Source organism: Centroberyx affinis, unplaced genomic scaffold (assembly GCF_046629955.1).
Source record: "Centroberyx affinis isolate AG114_WGS23_722 - 3 ecotype Tasmania unplaced genomic scaffold, CSIRO-AGI_Caff_v1 ptg000210l_1, whole genome shotgun sequence".
In the NCBI taxonomy this organism is placed as follows: Eukaryota; Metazoa; Chordata; class Actinopteri; order Beryciformes; family Berycidae; genus Centroberyx; species Centroberyx affinis.
The window spans coordinates 270,925-294,902 of NW_027278902.1; the positions used below are offsets into that span (position 1 = coordinate 270,925).

At 41.9% G+C, this 23,978-nt stretch overlaps 1 protein-coding gene across 1 annotated transcript; it reads left to right on the forward strand.

Annotated features, from left to right (window-relative positions):
• Positions 1–55: 55 nt before the first annotated feature.
• Positions 56–12,433, forward strand: LOC139661900 (insulin-like growth factor-binding protein 4). Its single transcript, XM_071540476.1, has 4 exons — positions 56–413; positions 8,830–8,993; positions 11,026–11,151; positions 12,296–12,433. The coding sequence occupies exons 1-4, from the start codon at positions 56–58 to the stop codon at positions 12,431–12,433; spliced, it is 786 nt and encodes a 261-aa protein (XP_071396577.1).
• The last annotated feature ends 11,545 nt before the right edge of the window (positions 12,434–23,978 follow it).

Sequence of the window (23,978 nt, forward strand, 5' to 3'; positions counted from 1 at the left end):
CAAAAAAAAAAAACTGTACGAGGGCAGAGGATTGAGTGCAGGTGCTGGGGCTGCCATGGTGCGTGGAGGTGGCGTGGCAGTAGCTCCATCCTGCTGGGGCCTGTGGGCAGTTGGCGCCCTGTCGCTAGTGGCGCTGTGCTGGACAGAGGAGGCCATCCGCTGCCCCGTGTGCTCCGAGGAGCGGCTGGCCACCTGCCGCCTGCCGGACGGCTGCGAGGAGACGGTGCGGGAGCCCGGCTGCGGCTGCTGCCCCACCTGTGCCCTGGCTAAGGGGGCGCACTGCGGCGTCTACTCACCCCGATGTGGCACGGGCCTGCGGTGCTACCCGCCGCGTGGCGTGGAGAGGCCGCTGCACTCGTTGATGCACGGCCAGGGGGTGTGCACCGATGAGAGGGAGGTGGAGGAGAACTCAGGTGAGAGAGGAGGGGCGGGTGGGTCGGGAAGAGTCTGTGTGTGAACTGGATGACTAGTCTATAGGGGCACTTGTCCCTGTTGAAGTTAACTCTTTTGTTAATTATAAATTCCCCTCACAGCACCAAAAAACTCACACCAGAGTCACTAATGCACCTTAAGACCCCCAGCAGGAATGACGGAGTATTGGATATCTTTTCAAATGTCTGTCTCCAGGATACTATGGTGACTATCATGGTATGGAGCATGTAACGATTGTAAGCCACAGTTGACAAGGTCTCCCCAAAGCTGGACCGGTGTCTCTGCCTCCCTCTCTCCCTGCGGACCAGAGTGTTTTCTCTCCCCGCTCCCTGGGTCTTACCTGAGCCGGGCAGGGTCAGAGTGGGGTGTGACAATGTGCTGCTTGTTTACCCTAATCTCGGCTAAGCCCCGAACCAGAGCATACACACACACACACACCAACTCCTCACGCATGGCCTGATGGGAGAGCACACACAGTCCCTCTGCTGTCTTGCAGCCGCTTGCTGTGAAAGAGGCCCTGCTGTAAGACGCAGAGCGAGTTTCAGAGAGCAGCGCTGTGGTGATAGCTGGAGTGGGCGTGTATGCATGTGAGTCTGCATGCATGCTGTGTGAGGAGCTTGTATGTGTCTGCATGTCTCTGTATGTGTGTGTGGGCAAGCTAGACCGTCTGTTTTAGGAAAGGAATCATGCATTTGTTTAGGACAGATGCTGAAAACAATCATTTACTTCACCTGCAACCTTTGTGTCTGCAAACATCTTATGTCAATGTTAGACTGAGGTCCTTCATGTGCACATGCAGGTAGCCATGTAGTGCAGACAGAAATGCATTGTCGGGGTTGTGAGGGTGTAAGTGAGTGTCTGTGTGTATGTGTGTGTAAGTGAGTGTGTGTGTGTGTATGTGAGAGTGTGTGTGTGTTTGTAATGAGAGGAGGTAATAAAAGCTGCCTGTCTGCTGTATGAAATGACTCTGTAATGGAGTGTGGCCAGTCTGGGGCTATTAGAGCTCTCTGCAATCAGTAATTCACTTGGTGCTCTTCCATGGATGCCCCCATTCCTCCTCCTCCTGCTCTCTGCTGCAGATGTCTAACTCTTCTTCTACTGGAGATTTCTTTATCACACTCTTCTCAGCAGACATTTAATTCATGTTGTATCCTTTACCCTCTGTAGTTGCGTTCTTCTTACAAAGCAGGCAGCCTGTTTCCACTTTTACACAGTAGGATGTTTAGTACTGTATGTGTTATTTGTGTATCCTGTTCCAGTTCGCTCCTTAAGACTTCAACTTCTTTCCCCATACTGCTGATGAAACTGTTCCTACCGTCCTCCTCCCTCTGCTCTCCAAGAAGGGAAAGATTATGAACCATTTGTCATGGTGGTGATTTCCATTATGGCGTATGAGGCGATTGTTAAAATGTGTCGCGGACAAGGCGGTTCTCTTATTTGTTCCGGATCATCTACTAATTGGCCCAATGTTGCTTCCACTGAGCCTGGGTTCCCAGAAGGTTACTAGCAATGGCAATAGGCTATCTGCTAGTGCCAGAACACCAAAGTTTCAGATCAACTTGGCCAACATAAAACTCTCAGAGACTCTCTCCATTGCAGCATCTGTTTCCCCTGGCCCTGGGTGCACCACTCCCCCCTCCCAGTCCTCACAAGCCTTCGAGCGCATCGCCCACCGCGTCTAGCTCCTTCACGAGGATGAGCTCATCGGCACTCTGGCTGCCAGAGCCGAAATGAGAGCCTTCTGCTCTCTGTGCGGGGCCAGCATAGGTTAGGCCCGGCACATAGCGTGACTAAACGGAATCAGAAAGAAGAGGAAAGCTGTTTAGAGCATGATAAAAAGGAGGGCTGTCCCAGCTTGGCCCAGCTCCGTCCATCCGCACTGGTTAATCTTGCAGAATGCTCTCCCTAAACATTGTTTATGCTCTTTGATGCTCTGTTGTCCGATCAGTTGGGACAGAACTGGGTTATAGTGCATTGTCGGGGGGAGGAGAGGGGGGGGTCTCTGTTCCTTTCTCCAGGGTGGGGCAGCAATAGATGGAACATTTTTCAAAGTTCAGAAGTTTTGTTTTTGGTGTTCTGTAATCCGAGTGCCGAGTTTTGTTTGACTCCCCACTCCTTCTCACCCCTGGAGCCTGTCATAACAAAGCAGGGAAGCTCTGCCCAATAAATCCCACTGTAAATCAATTCTTCTGGGCAGCAGCTCAGATCTCCTGTATAAGAATGTTCAATGTAAACCCTGGCACTGGAGAGACGGTCGGAGAAGCACAGGGGCGAGGGGGAGAGCAACTCCAGTCACAAGTAGGAGGAGATTTCCTTTGTGGCGCATTCACCGTACTTATGCATTATTAAACCAGGGGGTGCATCTCCTGAATACATGTCCCACACCGCCCCACTCCTAGCAACAGTGAACATGCTAGATAAAAATAGAAGAGGGTTTTTAAAATCCAAGAGAATTCATAATGAAAAGGACACGAGTGATAGAGGCAGATGTTGACAGGCCACTGAAGGGAATTTAGGTGCACAGACTAATAGTTAAAGCATCACATCTAGAAATTCTGCATCATAACATTTAGTAAGTGTTGGCTGATGATTGTGTCACAACATTTTCAAGGCCAATTCCTAAGTACCAATGCAAAGACTACTTAAGTAAAGTTAATACAGTATATTAGGGTGGCAAATATTTTAAGCTATCAGTCCCTTTTCCTTGGTTCAAAATGTCTATGCTCAAAAATTTATCAACCTTAAGGCTATTCTTAAACTCAATTTCCATAGCAACGCCAAGCACTATTCTGCATCTTATGTCAAGGACTAAAGGCAGCTTCTTAGTGCTTCTTAATATCCCATTCTTAGAAACCCTCTCTATCTTAATACTTAGAATAAATCATCATGCATGCGTTGGCATCCGTTCCAACATTCCAGCCGAGTCTCCCCTGGTGTCGTATTCAAATGCTTCCCTCTAACTGTGAAGCGGATATTATTTACAAACTGATACAGATGTCAGAAATGAAAAACCCTACACCTACAGGCACCAAAAGTGTTGGATGAATGAAGCTGTCAAGTATTTTGGTAGACCCGCGGCCTCAAATCAACTAAGCCCAATTTACTTTATGAAACCAGCATGCTAACCTACATTCTCCCTGCTCTTACGAGGAAACACTCTTCAGCATTTGTTTTTTCTTTTGAGAGTTATGAACTGATTAAAGATGTGGGAGTACTTTGTTGGTGCCAAATGAGGATTTGCTCAAACCCCCTTCAGCAGATGTCCCCTAATGTTGTGTATTTGCTTACTTTGGGTTCTGCGGTGCATTTGTACAGCTGGGACTCTTATGCAGGAGTAAACGTGATTAGCTAATTGCCTTCCTCCACAGGAGAGGGACCCCCTTCTAGTGTTGGAGCTGTGGAGGTAGAGATACACAAACAATCCGACATTGTCCTGGCCATGAAGCATGCCTAATCTGAAGGGGACAGTGAATCCCAAAGTGCTGTGAGTTCATATGTGAACCTATTAAAGCAGCCTCAATCCAACTTGCCAGGAAGATTGCAGCAATCCAGATCAGTATTGATAACATCTGGGTTGAGCCGTGGTCATTAATGTTCATTTATGCCTTTCGTAGACATGAAATATTTTGTTTATGACAAGTAATTGAACCATATCACAAATGTGCCAGACAGCAGAAATATACTCTAGTCAAAACAGTCCTAAATCACTGCACTGGGTAGTAGAATTGTTGTAATACTGCTTTTTTTTTTTTTTAGCTTGCAATCCCAGTCAAAGCCCTGATTCTGTACATATCCTGAAACAAGAACAATCCATTCAAAATTAAGTTAATGATATAACCCAAAATAGTTTGACCTAATTCAGTGCTACTGCAGGTTTCCCTCTATTCATGGCTCTATTCATCACATGCAGTAACAGTGCATCAACAAGTGATAGATGGCTAGGATTACCCAGTTCACTGCAATGTAATTTATTCACAGACCTGTAAGCAAATGGCTATAGAATAAGCAGTGATGAGAGCCCAGCCTACTGATTTATGTCCCTGTAGAATGAGGTTGACGTGAAATACCTCAGTGAAATTGTTAGTGATGGATGACTGGCACAAATTCAGTTCTCTTTAAACATATTTCTATCCAAAAGAAAAGAAGAATGTTGCCTGAAACCAGAAACTATTGAGTCTCAGTGGAGGCAGTGAAGGAGGGAAAAGGCCACACACCGCTGTAAAGCTCCCAAAGTGTGTTTTATTTTCACCACATAGATCAACATTTTGATCCAAAAGATTTCTGTCAGGATAAAGGATGATGATTTTCCTGATGATGATCATGATAATCTATGTGGTGAGCACCCTTTGGGAGCACTGCAGAAGTGTTTATACTCTATCCTTCAGTCATTTTTTTCTGTCCCACACCCGCTCACAGAACTTGGATATGTGTGTTATATCTCATTTATCTTAGACAATACCAGACTTGCATGCCTTAGGCTAGAAGGTTTCAAGGTTTTTCAAACTATTTTGGCTGTATCTAAAGTATTTAAATTGTTCTTTCATCCAAGATCAGCAAACTGAAATCTGCTGCAAACTAAGTTCTACAGTGGCTCATTTTTAGCAGCATATGCTCCTAAATATAAATTCATGCTACCTTTAAAATTAAAAAGGAACACATGTGCAACTTGGAAGTAGTAGGGATGGGCAGTTTAAATTTATTTCACATATATTGCTCCTAAGTTTTTGTGCTCCTTAAACTTTTTCTCCTTCGAAAAATTACATTGTAAGGAGTTAAAACAAATAAAAAAGGAGTTAAAATAGTGGCTTTGTTAGAGCAGACAGTCTTGAACAGTTTTCTAGCAACTATGCTAGACATCGACTGATGATGATGATGATTAACTGATTCAAACAAAGCTTCAGCCTGGAACCCGCTGCTCTGATACTCTGGCAGCTCCCACTGTTGACTGACAGGAGTTTTTGGTAGTAAGCCTAGCTGCTTTTGGAGCTAGCCGCTGGAAACTCTGGAAAAACAACCACTTATCAAAGCATTACAAAACATTTTTGAGCACTGCTACCCTAAGAGTATTAATTTATCTAGAGTAGCTGCTCTCAATACAACAGACCTACAGTATCTAGTGTCACAAAGGAGAGCCACCTGAGTCCTGCCCTTGGTTCTACCCAGAATGTTTTTCTGTCTCTTCTTTAATCAAGTTTTAAAGCCACTGTAGGTAGTTTTTATTACTTAAAATTTTGTCTGAATTCAGCAAAAATAATCCCCATATTTGGTGAACATAAATGATTAACATAATATGTGAGAATTTTACCAATATTGATAGTGCTATTGCTCTGCTATTTCCTCTCATGGTAAATTTTGTGGCCACAATTGAGGTAAACTTTACAGCAGGAGGGAGTTGTCAGATCTGTGCGCCGATTGCTGCGGGTGGATAGTGGAGGGAGGGGAGAGGGGGCTAAATGAGTTAGTCTACTTGTTTTCCTTCAAATATACCTACAGCGGCTTTAATTGCGGTCAGAGAACCAACGTTGGTGCATTGCCACCTCATTGTAACGGGGACGATGGGTTGAAAAATCTGCCTCAGTCAGGTCATTTGGCAACAGCTGACAATATTCCCTATAAGGATGTGCAATCTGGGGCTTCCTAGTGGCTCAGCAAGTTTCATACCATGCACTTGACTGAAATATCACACTGCAAAAGAAAAAAAGTCTGTCTAAACAAGTCATTTAGTCTCATATCGAGTCCTGAAATCTTTCTTAACAAATGGAACACATGAAAAGTTCAGCCAATGGGAGGAGATAATTCTATTGTTTCCAAAGCAGTTTCACTTGTTTTGGAAATTCTCTAGAAAGAAGTGTCAATATCTAGAAACAACAAGGCACATCACTCTAGTGGCATCAAGAAAATGACACTTGACTCAAGAAAATTCTTCAAACAAGCCGTCTTGCATTGGAAACAAGTAACATTATCTCACTTCAGTGGCAGTGGTTTTCACTTCTTTAAAGAAAATTAAGATTTTGAGATTAAATTCTAGATTAAATGACAGAATTTTATTTCAGTGCAGGGATTTGAATGTGACCTTTGCTGCATTGTTTCCCCTCTCTCACTTCATGTGTGTCCTCTGACTCCTCCCTGTTTGTTTAATAGAGCAGAAATAAGCCATAAGAATTATTAAGTAAAGGATCTGTCAAAAGTTATTGTACAGAACACCATCTCAGTGGACTATCTATTGACTCAGATGTCAAGATCCATGGTAGTACAAGTATAAATCTAAACACACTCTGCTAGTCACTATGAGCATAACTAAATTTGAGAAGGATATTTCCCTTTGAGGTTTGCAAGTTCTCCCATAAAGCTTTCCTTGAACTGATTTAAGTGACAAGGGATGGATGCTAAGTTTGTCTTGCATTGATCCACTGATACTGACAGGTATTTTGCTCAGACATTGTTTATGACTTGTTGGCTTGACACACTGTTCCAAAAGAACATAGAAGACAAGGGCGTGCTGTTTCTGATTCTGAGCATGTTTTTACCTTTACCCAACTCCTTTATCTTTGCTGTACACCTGTGACTGGCTCTGCAGTGCATTATCAGCTACAAGCCTGATAATGCACTGTAGGAATTACATTTTAAAAGCCAAGAGCTGCTGATCCAATTCTAATGAAACCACACAGAGAAGTGGCGACTTCCTCCCTGGAAAACAGCAGTGGTAGCAAACAGGACATGGCACCCCTGACCCACTTCTAAATCACTTTGGCTCGCCCTGTGAAAGAGCGTGGAAAACTGCGAACTGGCAAAAGAGGGGAAAGAACAACTTGGGACTGGGGAAACAGCTGAAACCCTGTTGGGTCTTGTGGAAGAAAGTGCTGATGAGCAAGGCTAATGGCAACAAGACTAAAAATACAAACAGTCAAGAGACACTTCCCCCCAGCTAAGCCAAGCCAAGCAACAGCGCTGTCAATGAACTTCAGAGAAACTACCCCGCCTTCCAATTCCTATTGCCGAACTGTACACAAATCTAGTCTTGGTACCAGAACATGGCCCAACTATTGATCCTGAGTAAAGCTTCAGCAGGTATTTCAAGCACAGCAATATAAAGAAAAGCGTGCACTGGTTGCTATTCTTGAGTGAGGCAATTTGAAAAAAACACTGTAACATTTTAGATCTGAGAAAACGCAGCAACCACATTGCATGAGATTAAGGAGGCTACTGACCTACCTTTAGTGTGTTATTGCCAACAGCAATTACTGTATGCCTGGCAGTGACCTGAGACATTAACCAGGGCTCAGATCTGTTCCAGTGATCAGAGCAAGCACCGCTCCAAAATGGTAAGACCATGGTTTTAGGTGCTTTGATTGCAGTGCCAATCTGTGAAATGCCACAGGTTACGAGCAGAGACCAAGCACAAAACGAGCGGCTGCCAACTCTTAAAGGCCACCGGTGAAAGCCAAAATGCACGTACGCACACAAAGACGCACACAAAGACACACACTCGTTATCCCTCATCTTGCCCATCTTATGATATGCTGCCCCCCCTCCACACACACTCACACACGCACGGATGCACACACACACACCCACTTCCAGTCATGCCCACTTGTGACAGTGCAAAATACCCTGTAACAACCTCCATCTGGCACAGAGAGAGATTGTTGTGGAGGGGTGGAGTATGGAGGGGAGGGGGGGCATTTCCTGAGGAAGCAGCTGGCTGCCTGCAGGGCCACAGAACTGCAGGATTACAGGGATGCAAAGGTGAATGTGGCACAGACCACAATGGACAGAGGGTGGCGGGACGGGGGTGGTATCATTTAAAATGCCACAGCGCTTGTGGCATGGATGTGGTGCGGCAGTTGAGAAGTACCAGGGCAAGAGCTGAGGTACAGATTACCCCCCAGAGCGGGAACACAGCTCTGTGTCCTTGAGGTTAACCTGGCCTCATTTTTAGCCTACATTTCATCACTGTATGTTCAGCTGTATGGGACAGCGGGTATATAGAAGGACAGGAGGAGCAGCGGAGCAGCTCCTGCTCTATATCTGACAACCAACCAAGTCATTATTTGTGGTGGAATATGGGTATAGTGTAGAAAACATTGGAACATTTTTTTATTATTACCTGTTGTAATTGTATGTGACATTTATGTGTGGACCCCAGGAAGAATAGTGGCTGTTTGTGCAGCAGCTAATGGGGATCCTATCAAATAAACTAATAAACCATTAAATTAATGGATGTTGCGAAATATTATGCTCATATCATTATAACTTCATGTGATCATGTTGCAAAGAAAATCATGTGAATCAGGCCCCGCAAATGTTTCTGACAATGTTACACCTCTGACAGATGATGTTGTATTGTTCACCTTGTTGTTGAATGTGACTGCTAAAGCACTACTCCTTGTCCTGCAGCCATGGACAGACAGGATGAAATCATCCCTGAGCACCCAAACAACAGCAATATCCGGTGCAGTCCACAGGATAAGCGCTGCATACAGAAGACCCTGGCCCGACACCCTCCTAAATCCACAAATCAGAGAAGCAACAATGCCAGGGAGGACACCAAGGCCGCGCTGGTGAGAGAAATGCCCTTCTGACGCCTTATCAGTTTCACTGCAAACAACAAATCAAGGCAATCCCCTTCGCACAGCATGCCACAGCTCTAGCAGGTGTTTCACATTACAGTTTATAGTTCCAAAGCCACAAGCATAACAGTTAGGTTATAAATTGTACAAATTAGTTATTTGCAGACTGTAACATTTAATGGTCGTTTTGTGAAATGAAGCACAGGTGTACATTGGCATCAACATACAAAATGCTGATTCAACATTGGAAAAAACAAGACTCTAAAATCAATAACAGATCAGTTTTACCACACACATTTTATTGCATTCATTTTACACATAAATGTGAATAATCACAACAGTAATGAATTTGTTTCAGTATGGTAAATGGTCAAAATGGATCAAGATGTATTATCAATATAATAATATATAAATTTAAATGAGCTAACAATCCCTTGTAGGCACTACTTTTATTCACAGTATAAACTAAAAGCACATTTGGAAAATGTAATTCTCACTCACAGGACAAGCATAAAATTCATGAAATTTATTGTGGTTTTCTTTTAGGGTTTTTCTTTCTAGGTATAAATGTTTGCTTGGTTGTTTTGTTTTTGTATTAGGGTGTTTTTATTTTGCGAAATAAAGAATAACACTATTTCAGGAAAAGTGACTTCGAAGTAAAATAGGTATATTTGTAAACACAAAAAATGTAAAGTTGAGCTGCTGGCATTTGTTGTGTCAAACATTGTGTTTTTTACTCAATGCATCAGCTATTGCAAAACACTTTTGTTTATAGCTTTTATGAGTGAGGAAGTGTTTCTCTTTTAGTCCTTGCCATTTTGTACCTTCGCCCCGGAGGGTAGAAGGTCATTTTCAGTGTGCAGTGGGTGCGATGGGTCATCTATCATCCTGATGGTGTACTGATCTGATAGTTGGGTTATGGTGTTTAATGGCTTTCCGGTTATCTTGCTGCCTAGTTACCTCCGCCAAGAGGAGGGGGTTTTGTTTTCACCCCATTCCGCCTGTCTGACTGTTTGTCTGATAGCAGGATATCTCAAAAAGTTATCAATGGATTTGCTCAAAACTTTGTGTAAATATTGGTCATGGGGCAAGGAAGAACTGATAAACTTGTCATACCAATTGGCCAAAGGGGGGCGTGGCTTCTCACAAAAAGGCATATAACATATGACTGGATTCACATAACACCATCAAACTTTGTGGCCTTTGCGCAGACATAAGAAGAGGCAAACCCTCCATTATTGGTGCAATCAAACAACATGGGGGCACTGGAGAGCGCATTTCCGTTCTGACATAACCGCTCTGCTAATTTGGTACAGTGGTAGAAGGGCAGCCCTAATGGCCACTGAACAAATATAGTTCTGATTGGCCATGTGGTGTTGCGCCCTGATGTGAAACAAGTTGGTAATGGGGCATGGAAGAAATTATTAACTTTTGGTGAAAACCCAACATGTGTAACTAGATAATTGCATAGTGTTGGTGGAGGTATGTGCTCTACTGAGTGCCATCTAGCAGTGAGTTCCCAGATTATTAGCATTGGAATCAATATGCTCAGCAGGTGAAATATAGTTTGTGTAGGCCATCACAGGGCTGAAAACACTCCCACCACCTCCAATGTAAGAAATATATGTAACTTAAAGGGACCTTGTGGATAACGCAAAATAGAAGGGCAATAAAGGACAAGAGCAAAAAAGCTGCTTTATCTGGCTACAGGGTTCCTATATATTTTCCACTTTAAAATTCCATTCCTTTCCACACCTACATTTTTTTACTTTTCAGATTTAATGTTCATTGCTTTACATGACGAATTGAAATGTTACCTTTACTTAGTGGTGGCTGATTTCCAGACTTTACCCAAACTTTTTCATGATTGCTTTGCTTTTTTTTTGTGGCTATTTTGAGACCTGGAGATTGTCAAAATAATTTTCCATTCTTTTGCACACTTTTCAGACCTGTATAGGAACCCTGCAGGTGTCTATGTATGTTTATTCCAAAATTGATCACAGTCTTGTTATTTCTCCTACAGGCTCCATGTCGTGCAGAGCTTCAGAGAGCACTGGACAGGTTGGCATCAAACACCCGCACACATGATGATCTCTACACAATCCCCATACCCAACTGTGACAAGAATGGAGATTTCCACGCCAAGCAGGTTTGTGACTTCAAGCACACTGTCATTATGATTATAAGTAGCACTGGCATTCAATTACTGAGCAGGCCACTATTTAGCCACTTGTACTGGTAGCTATCAATCTGATATTCAGCCCATATGGTTTATTCTTATTTTGATACCTCAAACAGTCCCCTTCAAACTACATCAGCCTTCTTTGAGCCAAAGCACAAAACACGGCTGCAGTCGATGAAATATTGACTTGCTAGCTCAAGATCAACACAAACTGTTTTGTGAGAGCGTGCAAATGCCAAAACTTCATTTCTCTAGGCACACAAAAAGTGATTTACCCCCATAAATAAAGAGCTGAACTGTGTGTGTAAAGTGTTTTCCCCTAAACTGTTGGACAATAATCACTCCATTGCCATGATGGATGCTATTAGCTTTTGGATGCAGTTACATTTTTTTTTTTTGTTATTCTGCCTTTGTAAGATTGGGCAACAGTGTAGATAAGAGTAAGAGAATCAGTGCACATAAAAACACAGATAAGACTGTGTCGCCTGCTGTGAGCCGTATGTGCAATCAAAGTAACAGACGCAGAGTCAGTGATAAAAAGAAAACCCTGCTAAAGGCACCAGGCATCCAGAGTCTGGGTTATGTTGATTGTGTAACACGGTTAAAGTATCCCTGTCTGCTCTTTATAGAGTGTCCTTCTGAGGCCGATTCAAAGGCATCTGTTTACTGTTTAACTAAAATTGCACTATAGTAAAACTCATTGGCAAGCGAAGCACAGGTCATCAGGGACCATTGGGAATAATTTCATGGCACAATAGAAATGGCTAGAAGATTGTAACTGGTCTCGCAGGGCTATTTTTAAATCAGTACAGGCAAAGTACAAATTCACATGGTAAATGTTCTATGGTAGATGGGCTATCAAATTAAAATTAAAAGTTCACAGGGGGGTGGGTGGGGCGGCATCCCAGGGGCTCATGGTGAATATATTAACTCAGAGAATTACGACCCTGCCACCATAACACCTACTAGTGTTTCAAGATACTCGCACTAGTCTCTAGCCTGTTTAGTAGCGTACAATCTGTTTAATAGATGGACCTGTTGCAAAAAGAACTGAAAGCCCGCTATACTGTCATATCTTTTCACTGCCGTGCCCTGTGCATTATGCCCACAGTGCCACCCAGCGCGTGATGGGCAGCGGGGAAAGTGCTGGTGTGTGGATCAGAAGACGGGCATGAAGCTGCCAGGGCCACTGGAGCTGCGAGGGGAGCTGGACTGCCACCAATTAATGACTGCTACCCTAAGGGAGTGAGAAGTGATGAGTGGCATGGGGTAGGGGTAGGGGAGGGGGGTGGGGGTGGGGGGGTCAGGGGGGCACAGGACCAGCTGAATTTCTACTGGTGCTGATTAGTAGAACTACATGAGGAAAGGACTTAACCCTAAAGCCTCACTTCACCCGAGGCCAACGGTACTTGAGTTTTGCGAAAAACAAAGAGGAAACCAAGGAATTGTGTTCTTTTGCTATTTTGTTTCTGTGCGTGTGAGAGTATGTGATCTTTACGAGTCTTTTGAGCACCTGTTGTGTATTGTTTTTACTATGTGAACTTAGTCAGACACTCTTTAGACAGATGCGCTTTAAGTAACGGGTGGCAGGAAAATCTTCCCCAGGCAACAGTTGTAATTGCGATCTTTGTTAGAGAACAAAATCAGTTTTCTCTAGTCTAACATGCTTCAGTAGTATCCTTCAAACAAGGGACAAAAAAAGGCATCAGCCCTACGAGATCAATGTCATAATCAGACCTGGGGTGAAATAAGCTGCAAATAATTGTTAGCATTTGTTTTAGCCTCCTTGGAGCTCTAGATGGATGGGGTTTACCGAATCAGGATAATTCAGATAACATCAGATAAGTTCTCAATCAAAGGATAGTGTACTAAATTTACTTTCAAATACTTCTTGTAAATGTTTAAATTTGTGGCTCTCATTGTATTGTCTTATGTGGTAAGCCCCACCCATTTGGCATCTACGTAGGTTAAAACAAACCAGGAAATGCATTTGCAAACACAAGGTCTGGTTCAGCAATGACAAAACAGCAGCAAAGAAGATGGGATGAGAAAAAATTATGATGATGATGATGATGGGAAGAAAAAGGGGTAGAGATGGAATGCAACAATTCCCTGCCTTGAACTACCAACTGATGATAAGCCACAGCTTTTCACAACATTTAGAGACCAAACAGGCCCGGATTAACACAGTGTGGTGCCCTTGGGTGACCTCACCTGAAGTGCCCCCCTCCTTCCACTTTATACGCAAAAAAGTAAAATTTACTATGGCAATAAAGATCATAAATTTACATTAACTTAAACTATACAAGCTCAACACACATACTACAGACATATATAAGACAATGTACTAACCAACAAATTACTTTACACCATAGATTGACTTGAGCCTACAAATGCCATTTTAGGCTTTACACACAGAGCTATACTGTATCAAATTTGAATGCAACTCACATCAAAGACATCATGCTAAAAATAATTGTTTCCACCATAAATTTTCAAAGGCCTGAATGAAGACTAAATGCAAAACCATTACAGAGCATGACTAAAAAAAATCATAAAACAAAAAAGAAAAACAAAATCATTACAAACATCTAATGAAACTTCAGTACCACGGACAAGGCCCCACATACCACCAAATAAGGCAAGCTCAATGACTGCAAGCAGTCACTTCAGGTGAGGTGATGTGACAGTGGGAACTGCAGAAGGTGAAAGGAGCAGCACATTCAGGGATGGACCTGGACTTTTGTCCAGACCGGACACCAACCATCCTTGCTGGTGATTTCACAACACAATCTGTCAGCTCCGTGGCTCTGCCTAAACTGTGCCGGTTATTTGGTGTGAGTTTGTTTAACGTGGCGTAGAGTTTGCGTTTTTAAGCACTGTGATTGGCCTGAAGGTCCAAATACCGCCCAGCCGGCAAACTTGGTGTAAAAACTAACCAAATCAGTTGTTTAAGCCACCAAAACTTGTTTAACCACCGGTACTGCTCTGTATTTATTTTTTCAGAACCGGAACACGCATTCCATCGTCAGATTCACTCCCAGATTGCCGTTCCAGTGCGTTCTGGCCCCCTGACACCCTCTCACTCTGTTTTTATTCTCCCGGTAGTCCGATGGGCAGTCCATCCCTGAATGTATTGCAATGCGTCGGCTATTAGAAATTATGGTTGTTATAAGCATCACAAACCACGCATCCAGTTCAAAGAGAAAACCTTTCCACAAGCATCAACTCGACCAGTTCGTTCTTCACTCTTTTAAGTTGTGAAAAACATCTCTCACCCTTACAGTTTGTAACAGGCAGGGTTAAGAAAATCCTGACTGCGGCAAACACACTTGGGAAAGTAGTTTTCAGCCTACTTTTTCGCAGCAGCTCTTTCGGTGAACGGCTTTTCTCTTCCTGCATAAAATGCTTGAACTGGACAAATTCAACTGTTATGGGGAGGAGGGGGGGTATGCATATTATTTTTTAGTATCAAAGGTTAATTTTGGCCGTGTATGCATTCCCGCCAGAGTAATATATAAAGAAAATATGACAAAACCTTTAAAGGTAGGCTATAATTGTGGTTTGAATGCTGTGATGCCCCCCAACAAGGCAAATTGGCTGGTGCTCCCGGGCACTCGCCCGATGCCATATATGGATAATCCGGCCCAGAGACCAAAGTGAAAAGTTATTACTATGAAAGAGATTACTTTGAAAAACTGTACCTCTGACAGCAGAGCCGTTTCTTGCTATACGCCAATCTCGGAACCCATCGTCTATCGGTCTGATGACGATTGGACTCTGGGGGCAATGGCCAATATTTCGGGGTTTCCGGTGTAGCCAGCGGACATCCGGGTGACTTCCTCTTCTGTGTGCCAGTCATTGTTTACAGTCCGATTAGCAACTTGAGATGCGAGAATGGAGTTGGAGTTGAGAGACGATGTTTACAATTGGATTGTTTCACAAATTTTTAAGGTCCAGACGACATTTGGGCTAATCTCTATAAACGGATATCTGCATATGAGACGTCGTCTCTCAACTCCAACTCCATTCTCGCGTCTCAGGTTGCTAATCAGACTGTAAACAATGACCGGCGCACAGAAGAGGAAGTCTTGGCCCGGATGTCCGCTGGCTACCCCGGGAACCAGAGTCTATATCGTCGTCAGACCGATAGACGATGGGTTCCGAGATTGGCTATACGCGGACTACGCAGCTGCGTAGGGCCCCCGCGACCGCTAGGGGCCCCGTTGCGCCACCGCATTTTTGTCCTCCTCGAATATAAATGGCCACTTTTAGTAACCAAGCGTCCTCATGTGTTGTTCAAAAACACATACATTATAAGCACATAATGGCAAAAATAAAATGCATTTATTGTATGCTAGATAGATAAAAAAAAAAGCAGCTATTCTTTCGAGAGCTCTTTGCCTTACAAGCAAACCAATTTCAAAGTCAGCATCAGATTCTCACGTATTGACGTACTACGTTGTTGATGGCCTTCGGACAGATTACTATTCCAGTATCTCACCGATACTATGGCGTCCAAAAGTATCCTTCGGGAAATGAAAAAAGAAAACGGAAGAAAGCGGAGGAACAACAACGCTTGCAGAGCAGAGGTAAGACATATTAATTAAACGTACAACCTGTTTTTATGGGCAGTGTATTTCTACCAGTCAGCGATTGGTGTAAAGTTACCTGAACCACTGGATAGCTAACATTAGCTATATAGGTTTACTACCTATAATACGAGCCAGCTATCTAGACCTAGCTAGCTTGCTAACCCTAGTAACATGCATTTTGTTTTCAGAGCTAGCTAACATGATCTATGGTATCATGGTATTATTGAACCGCATCTGACCACATGTGCATACTCGCTTTATGGTCAGAATTATCAGCACGGCTACCGCCTCTGCGCACTGTGAGGGGAGAACGGTAGGCGAAGGTCCATTCAAACATCTGGCAAATTGTTTCTGGATTACTTATCAGCAAAAAACGCATATGAAAATAGGGTGTTCTGGTAAATTCGGCATGTATATAATCATCCAACCAGCTCGCATTTATTAAGTGTTTCCCACAGGTTGACAAGTTATGGCGGTGCTTGTTAACGGGAGGGGGGATTCAGGACCCTCATGCGGGATTATCATTACAAACACACCTTTCACAGCCTACTCAAGATCCCAAGGTTTCCAAATATACCAAATATGTCATGCTGGATTACAGGCAAATATGTAAAAAATGATGCACAAGACATCAGGATCTTTCCATTTGATGTAATGGCGCAGCCATAAAAAAAAATGGCGTTTTGGGTTTGAATATTTCACTCACTTCAATGATGCGTTTAAACAAGCAGATACAGAATATGTAGGCCTGTATAACATTGTCCTACAGTATGGAAAAGGTATTTTTTAAAGCTACTTAAGGGGAAAATTTTAAACTACAGTAACTATGGCAGGCCTTTTTAATATTTAATCCTTAAAATGCGCTAGTCACTAAAATTAGGCACTAGTGCTTATTTTCTAATGACTAGTCACTATTCTTCCAGTTATTAGTCACTAATGTAATTTTACCAACAAACAGGTTTTGGATTTCAACAGTATTACAATATGAGTAATAATTATGATAAAATATCTTCATTCACTTAGAAACTTTGTCAGCACAGCACCAGCTTCAGCACAGCCAGACTTCTCTGGACACCAGGTCCATCATCATCTTCCTCAGCAGACCCAGAAACACCAGATGCAAGTACCTCTTGTCTGATTTGTGAAATTATTTTGCATAATATAGGCTATATATTATTGGATTGTTATTTGTCATTTGCACTTTTATCCTGATGCTAGTGTAATTTTATAGTACTTGATTTTACATTTATTCTTGTTCATACGTTTATAATTTATTCAAAGCATTCTGTTTTTGAAAAAAAACAACAAAAAAACATTTTATTTGTTCAGTATATACAATTTGCATGTTTGTTTTGATTTTGATGTCTTATAAATGCAACTAAATTCCTGAAATTAAAAGAAGTTTTTTATGTGAAAAATGCAGCATTCGGTCTGATCTATATGCATATGGCATTTGTGTCGATGCAGATTTGATGTGTATTCATGAGTGCTTGAAATAGGGGGGGGGGGGGGGGGGGGGGCTCAAACAAGATTTTGCATAGGGCCCCCAACAAGCTAGAAACGGCTCTGTCTGAGAGCCTCGACAGCCCAGAATAGATGTGTTTCATCACCCCCTCACTCTCTCTGCATCCCCCTCTCTTTGACGATGAGCTCTCTCTAGCATACTGGTCCAGAAGGACTGGCAGCATAGCTGGGCTAAAAACGCTGTACACTGCTGATAGGATAATCTTGTTTCTCCAGCTGGTGCTAAGATGCCAGTGTGACTCTCATGTTTGTATGAATATGCTTCAACATACAGGATTACTCTCCAAACAGACTGCTTGGCAGAATCGTGCAGTTTGGTGGTGCTATATACTGATTGTGCCAAAATACAAAACAAAACAAAAAAATGCCCTCTGCACTTTTTGGCCATTGTTTTAGATTGGAACTGAAGACTGGGATTTTCAGGAAGTGGAGGAATTATCAGCAAGTGTGAGGATGGCCTGAATGTGTGACCATCTGTAATGGCTATTGACTACACTTTCCCATGTGTGTTCATAATGTTATTGACAAAATAAAATATAAACGTAACTTCCCACATTATTTTGCACTATCACTGCAGCTAACTGGCTGACTGTTTCATTGACCAGTGTAGTGAAATTGCGTGCATATGTTTTAAAGATGCAAGCAGAGCGTAACGACTTTGAATGATGAAGCTCTGAATCTCTGACTGGAGGACTCTGGTGTCGCATCAAAGATAGTATAATGATTATGCAGTTGTCAGTTCATTTCCTCTGTTACTTTGGCAAAGCCAGTTATCAGGTTTTATACATTATCATCCTTAGGGCAGCACACCATTGATTATATTGTGTTTAAGGACATAATATAGGGTGCATTACCATGTAAGCTACCTAGCTACTCATCAAACATTTTACATACTGCAGGCAAGACTGTTAATATTCTTACAGCAATTTGATTGTATTCCATGGTGGAGTGGCTTATAAATGCAGGATAGACTGGAAGGTTTAAGCAAAGCCTGTGTTTGTCATCACCAGAAATGGATAGCCTGCTCTAGCTAATTGTCCCTTGGGAGACTGGGGTTACTAATTGACTACAGCAAGGATTCATCTTGTCTGCATGGACGGTCATTATTGGTGTGGTGTCACACTGGCAATTAGAGCCTGGGTCTGAGTTCACGAAAGGAAGAGGGAGAAAGGGTGCAGGAAGTCCAGGAAAAGTGTCCGGTCATTCCCTCACATAATAGTGCAACTGGTCTCCTAAATAAATCATAGTTGTGTGGACCATGGTACAATAGAATCGGACATGTTGCAGATTAAAAGAAAGATAGACAGGAAACGGGAGCGAGAGGCTCACAGCTACACTCAGTCACACAATGTCATATTGATTTATTTTGCTTTCACTCTCTCCAGACTTTGATTTTACCTCAAAATAAGTTAAGCTTTAACTATGACTGGTAGAGCAAAACACACTGAAGGGAGGTTCATTCAGCTCCACATAGTAATAACATACTGTGCCATGAAAAGGTATTTGCCCGTTTGATTTTCTGCATTTTTGCACATTTTCCATACTGAATTTGGTCTCATCTTTTTTCTAGGTTTTAGTAGTTTATAGATGTATAGATATAAATAGTCTGAGAGAAAACCAAATCCACTAATTTTGGTGCTTCTCTCAATTGTTTGGTGTGCAAGGTAATCAAACATGTAATCTTCAGGTGTGAAAAGTAATTGCTTTCTCCCTGTAAACTCAACTCAATTAAAGGGATAATTGTGGACACCCGATTTGGGCCAGCCCTTCCCAAAATGAATCTGACAGACTTTGGCTCTTACCATCAGAGTGAAGTTGTCGGGGCACAGGTTCTTCTTATGTCAGGTCTCTTCAATACATTTTAATGGGTCTTTAGGGTGTTGGGTGTACTCTAATTCTGGAGTATTTTATTCCAGTTCCTGGGGTTTAAAAAAATCACTACATGCAAAAACATAGAGGGTGTACTTCCAGTGCACTTCTATTTTTGCTATGGAACTCAATGAAGAAATTGGAAGGAAAAAAAACTACTGTAAAGTGCAATCTCTTCCCAGCAAAGAGATTTATGTCAATGTTGCAAGAATAATGTTTAATCAGAATTTGAACAAAAATGTTTTTATTTTATTTTTTTTTATAAAATATACATTCATAAAATGTGTCTCTGTATTGGTCTAGTTATTCTGTCCTCCTTAATATTAGTCACTTTGCTCTCAGCTATAATTCCATATTATGGTTCATCAGTTACCAATTATACTACCTACCTAGAGGCATTCAATATAAGCATTTAAGCCAAGGATCAACCTTACCAATGTTGGAGATGGTGTATTATCATCAGATGTACAGTTTCATTAATTAATACAAATAAAGAGTTTTATCCAAAGGTTATTCACCAAAATACAAAAAGGGAGAATCGTTGCTACAGCTTAAAAATATCAAGAACCAAATATCCTAAAAATCTTTCCAAAGACCACAACCATTCCTCATTCAGTGAACTGCATGCACAAAACAAAGCCTCTAATGAGGGCTAGCTTATCATTCATCAACCAGTGTTGCAAAACACATTTCTTGGTTTAATAGTTTTAATCTTCAAGGGAGATGGCAAATGGTTTTGGCTTTGATTCTGGAAAGGCCTTCAACTACATAAACTGTATATTTATGCGACTAGTACGTTACTTGATCTCTAACTTTGCTGTACTGTACTGTAATTGCATTTCTGAAAGATAGACTGTTCCTGTTTGCCTTTGACATTATCTGTTGATTTTAATGTTAGAAGATATGAAGTAACTCTTGCATGCATAACAATGGACTGGGGGTTTGAAACTGTTAAGGTCTTGTGCATCTTGTCCAGAACAGGGCCGTGATATTCAAACACTGAAGTGATCAAAGAACTCAAATGGAGTTTCAACTAATGGAATGATTAGTTACATTGTAAATGTTTACTTGATGAAAATGTACACATTGTAATACATTCAATTAAAACACATTAGAAATCACAATGTTATTGTTGTTGTTATTATTACTGTTATTATTATTATTAGTAGAAGTAGTACTAGTAGTAGTAATAGTAGTAGTAGTAGTATGTGATTGTTTTCACTGCTGTACTTGCTTACTTGCCATAGTTATATATTGCCATATTAGGTAGAATAGAACACTGTCCAAACCTGTGATTTCCAAATCAACCAGTCATGTGTAAAATGTGGCGCTGTATTAAAAATTCAGCCATGGTTAATAATGAAGAAGCAGCAGCACGTAATTTGTGATAAACTGCAACCAGTTTGGTGCTAAACTGCCTCACTTGGGATTAGAACCCGCCATCTCTGGTGTGGCAAACCTATGTTTTACCAACCAAATTAAACTTAGTGATCAGTTTGTTTGTTTTTGGGACTGACCGACCAAGTACCTTATACCAGTGGTTCTCAGCGTGGGGTCCGGGGACCACCAGCAGTCCTTGAGGGGGTTCCAGGGGGTCCCCAGCAAATGGATGAAATGTTAAACTTCAGCATTATTTAATTTACAAGAAGTTAACAAGTTAACTATTTGGATCGTAGTTTCCCTGTTATCTCTCTACTTACAATACAGATAGTCATGGGATTCTGGACAAAATCATATCTAACAATCAAAATATTGTCAGATTTGGGTTCGAGAGTCAAAATCTCATCGAATGGGGGTCTGTGGCTCTAATGTGGACTAAATTAGGGGTCCTTGATATGAAAAAGGTTGAGAATCACTGCCTTATACTATTTGCTGTGCTGGTCGCAGCTATAAAGACTGTACAGGGTATTTCAGAACGCATATGCAAGTTTCTTCTGTAAAAATCTATAGATATTGTGCCAAAATCAAATAGGAGATAAACTTTTGAACACAAGGTTGCAGTTGCATGTGTACATAATGTGCTGTATACTAGTATGCACATCTAATTTAACTAGGATCTAGAGCTTTTCAATCTCCCTATTGCTTCCATCAAATGGTAAAACGGTCCAACCGTTGTCTCTAGGCCTGGCACAAAACAAAACATTTGCGCCTATGCATTCATGAAACCAGCCAAGTCAGCATGCATGTGCAGATGGAAGACAATGAAGGAGGCAGATGTCAAAGTTTATGTTAGTAATCTTTGCCCTTGCTGCCAATATAGATATGCATCTTCACAATAAAAATGTCACGGTTTTGTAAAAATGTTGCCGTTTCTTGCTGTTTTTAAGGTTGAATCAAAAACTCTTTACCATGCCTTTTGCTGGGCCTAACAAAAACACTGGTTAGACACACAAGTTAATGATAATACTCAAGGCATTTGTCCAAGGAATACCTCTGGAATGATACATCATAATAATCCGACTGCAGCGGCTTCTATAAATACCTCCACCATCCACCACCAGAGTAAACTTTCAAGTCTGCTTAGTTCCACTGCCTGAGTCTATTTTGGAGAGCTCTATGGGCTTAAGAAGAACTGGGTCTGAATCTGCATTGGAAGGACAGCTTTACGGGTATTCCTCTGCTCGATTCACAATGTCACAGGCCCTGTTCTGCCTCTGGGCATCCAGAATCCCACAGCTGTGCCTGGGAGGCCCTGTGTGTGTAAAGCCTGCACTGTAGCTTACAGGAGGCATGTGACCTCCACCTCACCTCCAAATGTACACCATTACAGGTATCCAACGACAAATGAGGTCCTTTCTTGTCTGGAATCCACTCTCTGTCCAGTTGATAAATTCTGTTATCTCTGACTGATGGATCTATGTTGACGGAGACAATGAACCATCACACCTGAACACATCCACAAAATCCAAACTGTGACTAAATGCATATTATATAGGACACAGGTCAAGCAGAAATTGAATAATCTCTCAAGTGTACAATGTAAACAGAAAGAAAAGGGGCCACAATGAACACAATCAATTAACAAATCCAAAAGAAGTACTACTCAGGTTGAATGGGCAGAGATGTAGGCTAAATCCTCGAGGCTTTGCATTGTTATCATTAGGGACTACACCATTACAACTAGTGACATGTGCGGTTCTCATACAATGTGAACAAGAATGCAAAGTATTTCAGTTCTAACAACAAGGGAACAGTGAATAGATCAACCTTGATTTTCTCAAAAGCCTACTAGCCTGTGAAGCATTATCAATGCAACTCTGTGCTACGGTGACATAATGAATCATATCACCTTTTCTATTGTAGACTTGAGATAAAATACCTAGTAGAAAAGAATTGGTGTACACTGTAGAGCCACAACACCCACTTCTATATTATTGTAACACATTATTCACATTGATTGATGTGTTATTGGTCAGCTATTCTGCAGTCAAGGGAGCAATATAGGTCAGTGTTTTGCTTCCATGCAACTCAGTAGTAAACAGGCTACATATGTTGCTGCCAAGTATAGGTTACAATTTAAATTCACCAATTGCACCCTATACATATAAATAACTCATAAGGCTATGCAGTTAAAAATTTACAATCCTGCAGTGGGCTACGATGATATGTTCGGTATTTTTTTTTTCTTGGAATGACAATTCTTGGGCAGAATGAATTGAAAATGAATGTTTATGTTATCATATCAATAGCTGACGGCTGCAGTAGTGACAGTTCAGGGCAAACACCATCAGCGAGGCAAAGCACAGCTGTAATGAGGAGAGGGTGGGGGTGCAATTCTGGAAGATTCTATTGGAATCTTATGAGTGGACCCCATTTCATTCGTTTATTGTGGGGACTGTTTCTCTGAGCTAGGTGGTTAGCTTCCCTGTTATATAGCCACAACGTACACACTCACTGTGGTGGGGACAAAGGGTTTTAGGGTGAGTTTGCTGGCCATCACTTTAGAATACATGCTTGCTAGCCACAAAAAAGTCTATGGGAATTTAATGTATTTATAGATATGTTGGTTTGACTTCCCGTTGCATGCTAATAATTTCTTAGGGATGCCATTTTTCTTTTCATTGAGGTAGCTAAGCTAGCTAGCAAGCTAGACGTCAGCCTACTGGTACTAATACCAGCTAACGTTAATTAAGCTGATGAGCCAGCTTGCTAGCCAACTTGGTTCGCAAATCTATGGACATAACAGTATAATTGCAGTTCGGTTTAGCTTAGACATGCCTTAACTGCATTTCTTGCTGATGTCTGTTGCTAACTAGCTGGTTCGACAAGCAGAAAAAACAAATTACAGTACAATATTACTACCAGCTAGCATTACTACTTGCTAGCTTCAAGGTAGCTAGAGCTCGTTCGTTACCGCAGAGCTCAGTTAACGTAAACGCTGAAACCATCAACAGTCGTACCGTAAAATAATAGCGTTAGCTATTCACTAATTACCGCATTCAAACTGTTATAACACCCTTAGCACTTCATGTTCTCGCGAACAATTTAACGGTAACATGATAATTAACGCAATTTCTTGTGCTAACACTGAACGGCTAGCCAGTTGTATCCAGCAGTGTTTCCCGACTTGTCTGTGCTCATTTCAGTAACGTTAGTAAGCTAGAGCTAACGTAGCTGCTAGCTAACGTTAGCCAGCTGCGTTGTCTGACACTCATCATCGGCATCTCTTTGTTTTGTCCTGTGATTGAACGACCCTGTCAACCGCATTCATCTCATCAATACATTATACAATGCTGTCCTCCACTAAAATGTGTTTGTTACAGAGCCAATGACTGGAATAGACTGACATCCACTCCTCACTGCAAG

What these genes read in the sequence shown, in the direction of transcription:
- LOC139661900 (XM_071540476.1), top strand. Translation starts at nt 56, where the DNA reads ATGGTGCGTGGAGGTGGCGTGGCAGTAGCTCCATCCTGCTGGGGCCTG. An exon ending in GGAGGTGGAGGAGAACTCAG is followed by an intron (nt 414 to 8,829) that starts GTGAGAGAGGAG and finishes CTTGTCCTGCAG; the next exon opens with CCATGGACAGACAGGATGAA. An exon ending in GAGATTTCCACGCCAAGCAG is followed by an intron (nt 11,152 to 12,295) that starts GTTTGTGACTTC and finishes TTATGCCCACAG; the next exon opens with TGCCACCCAGCGCGTGATGG.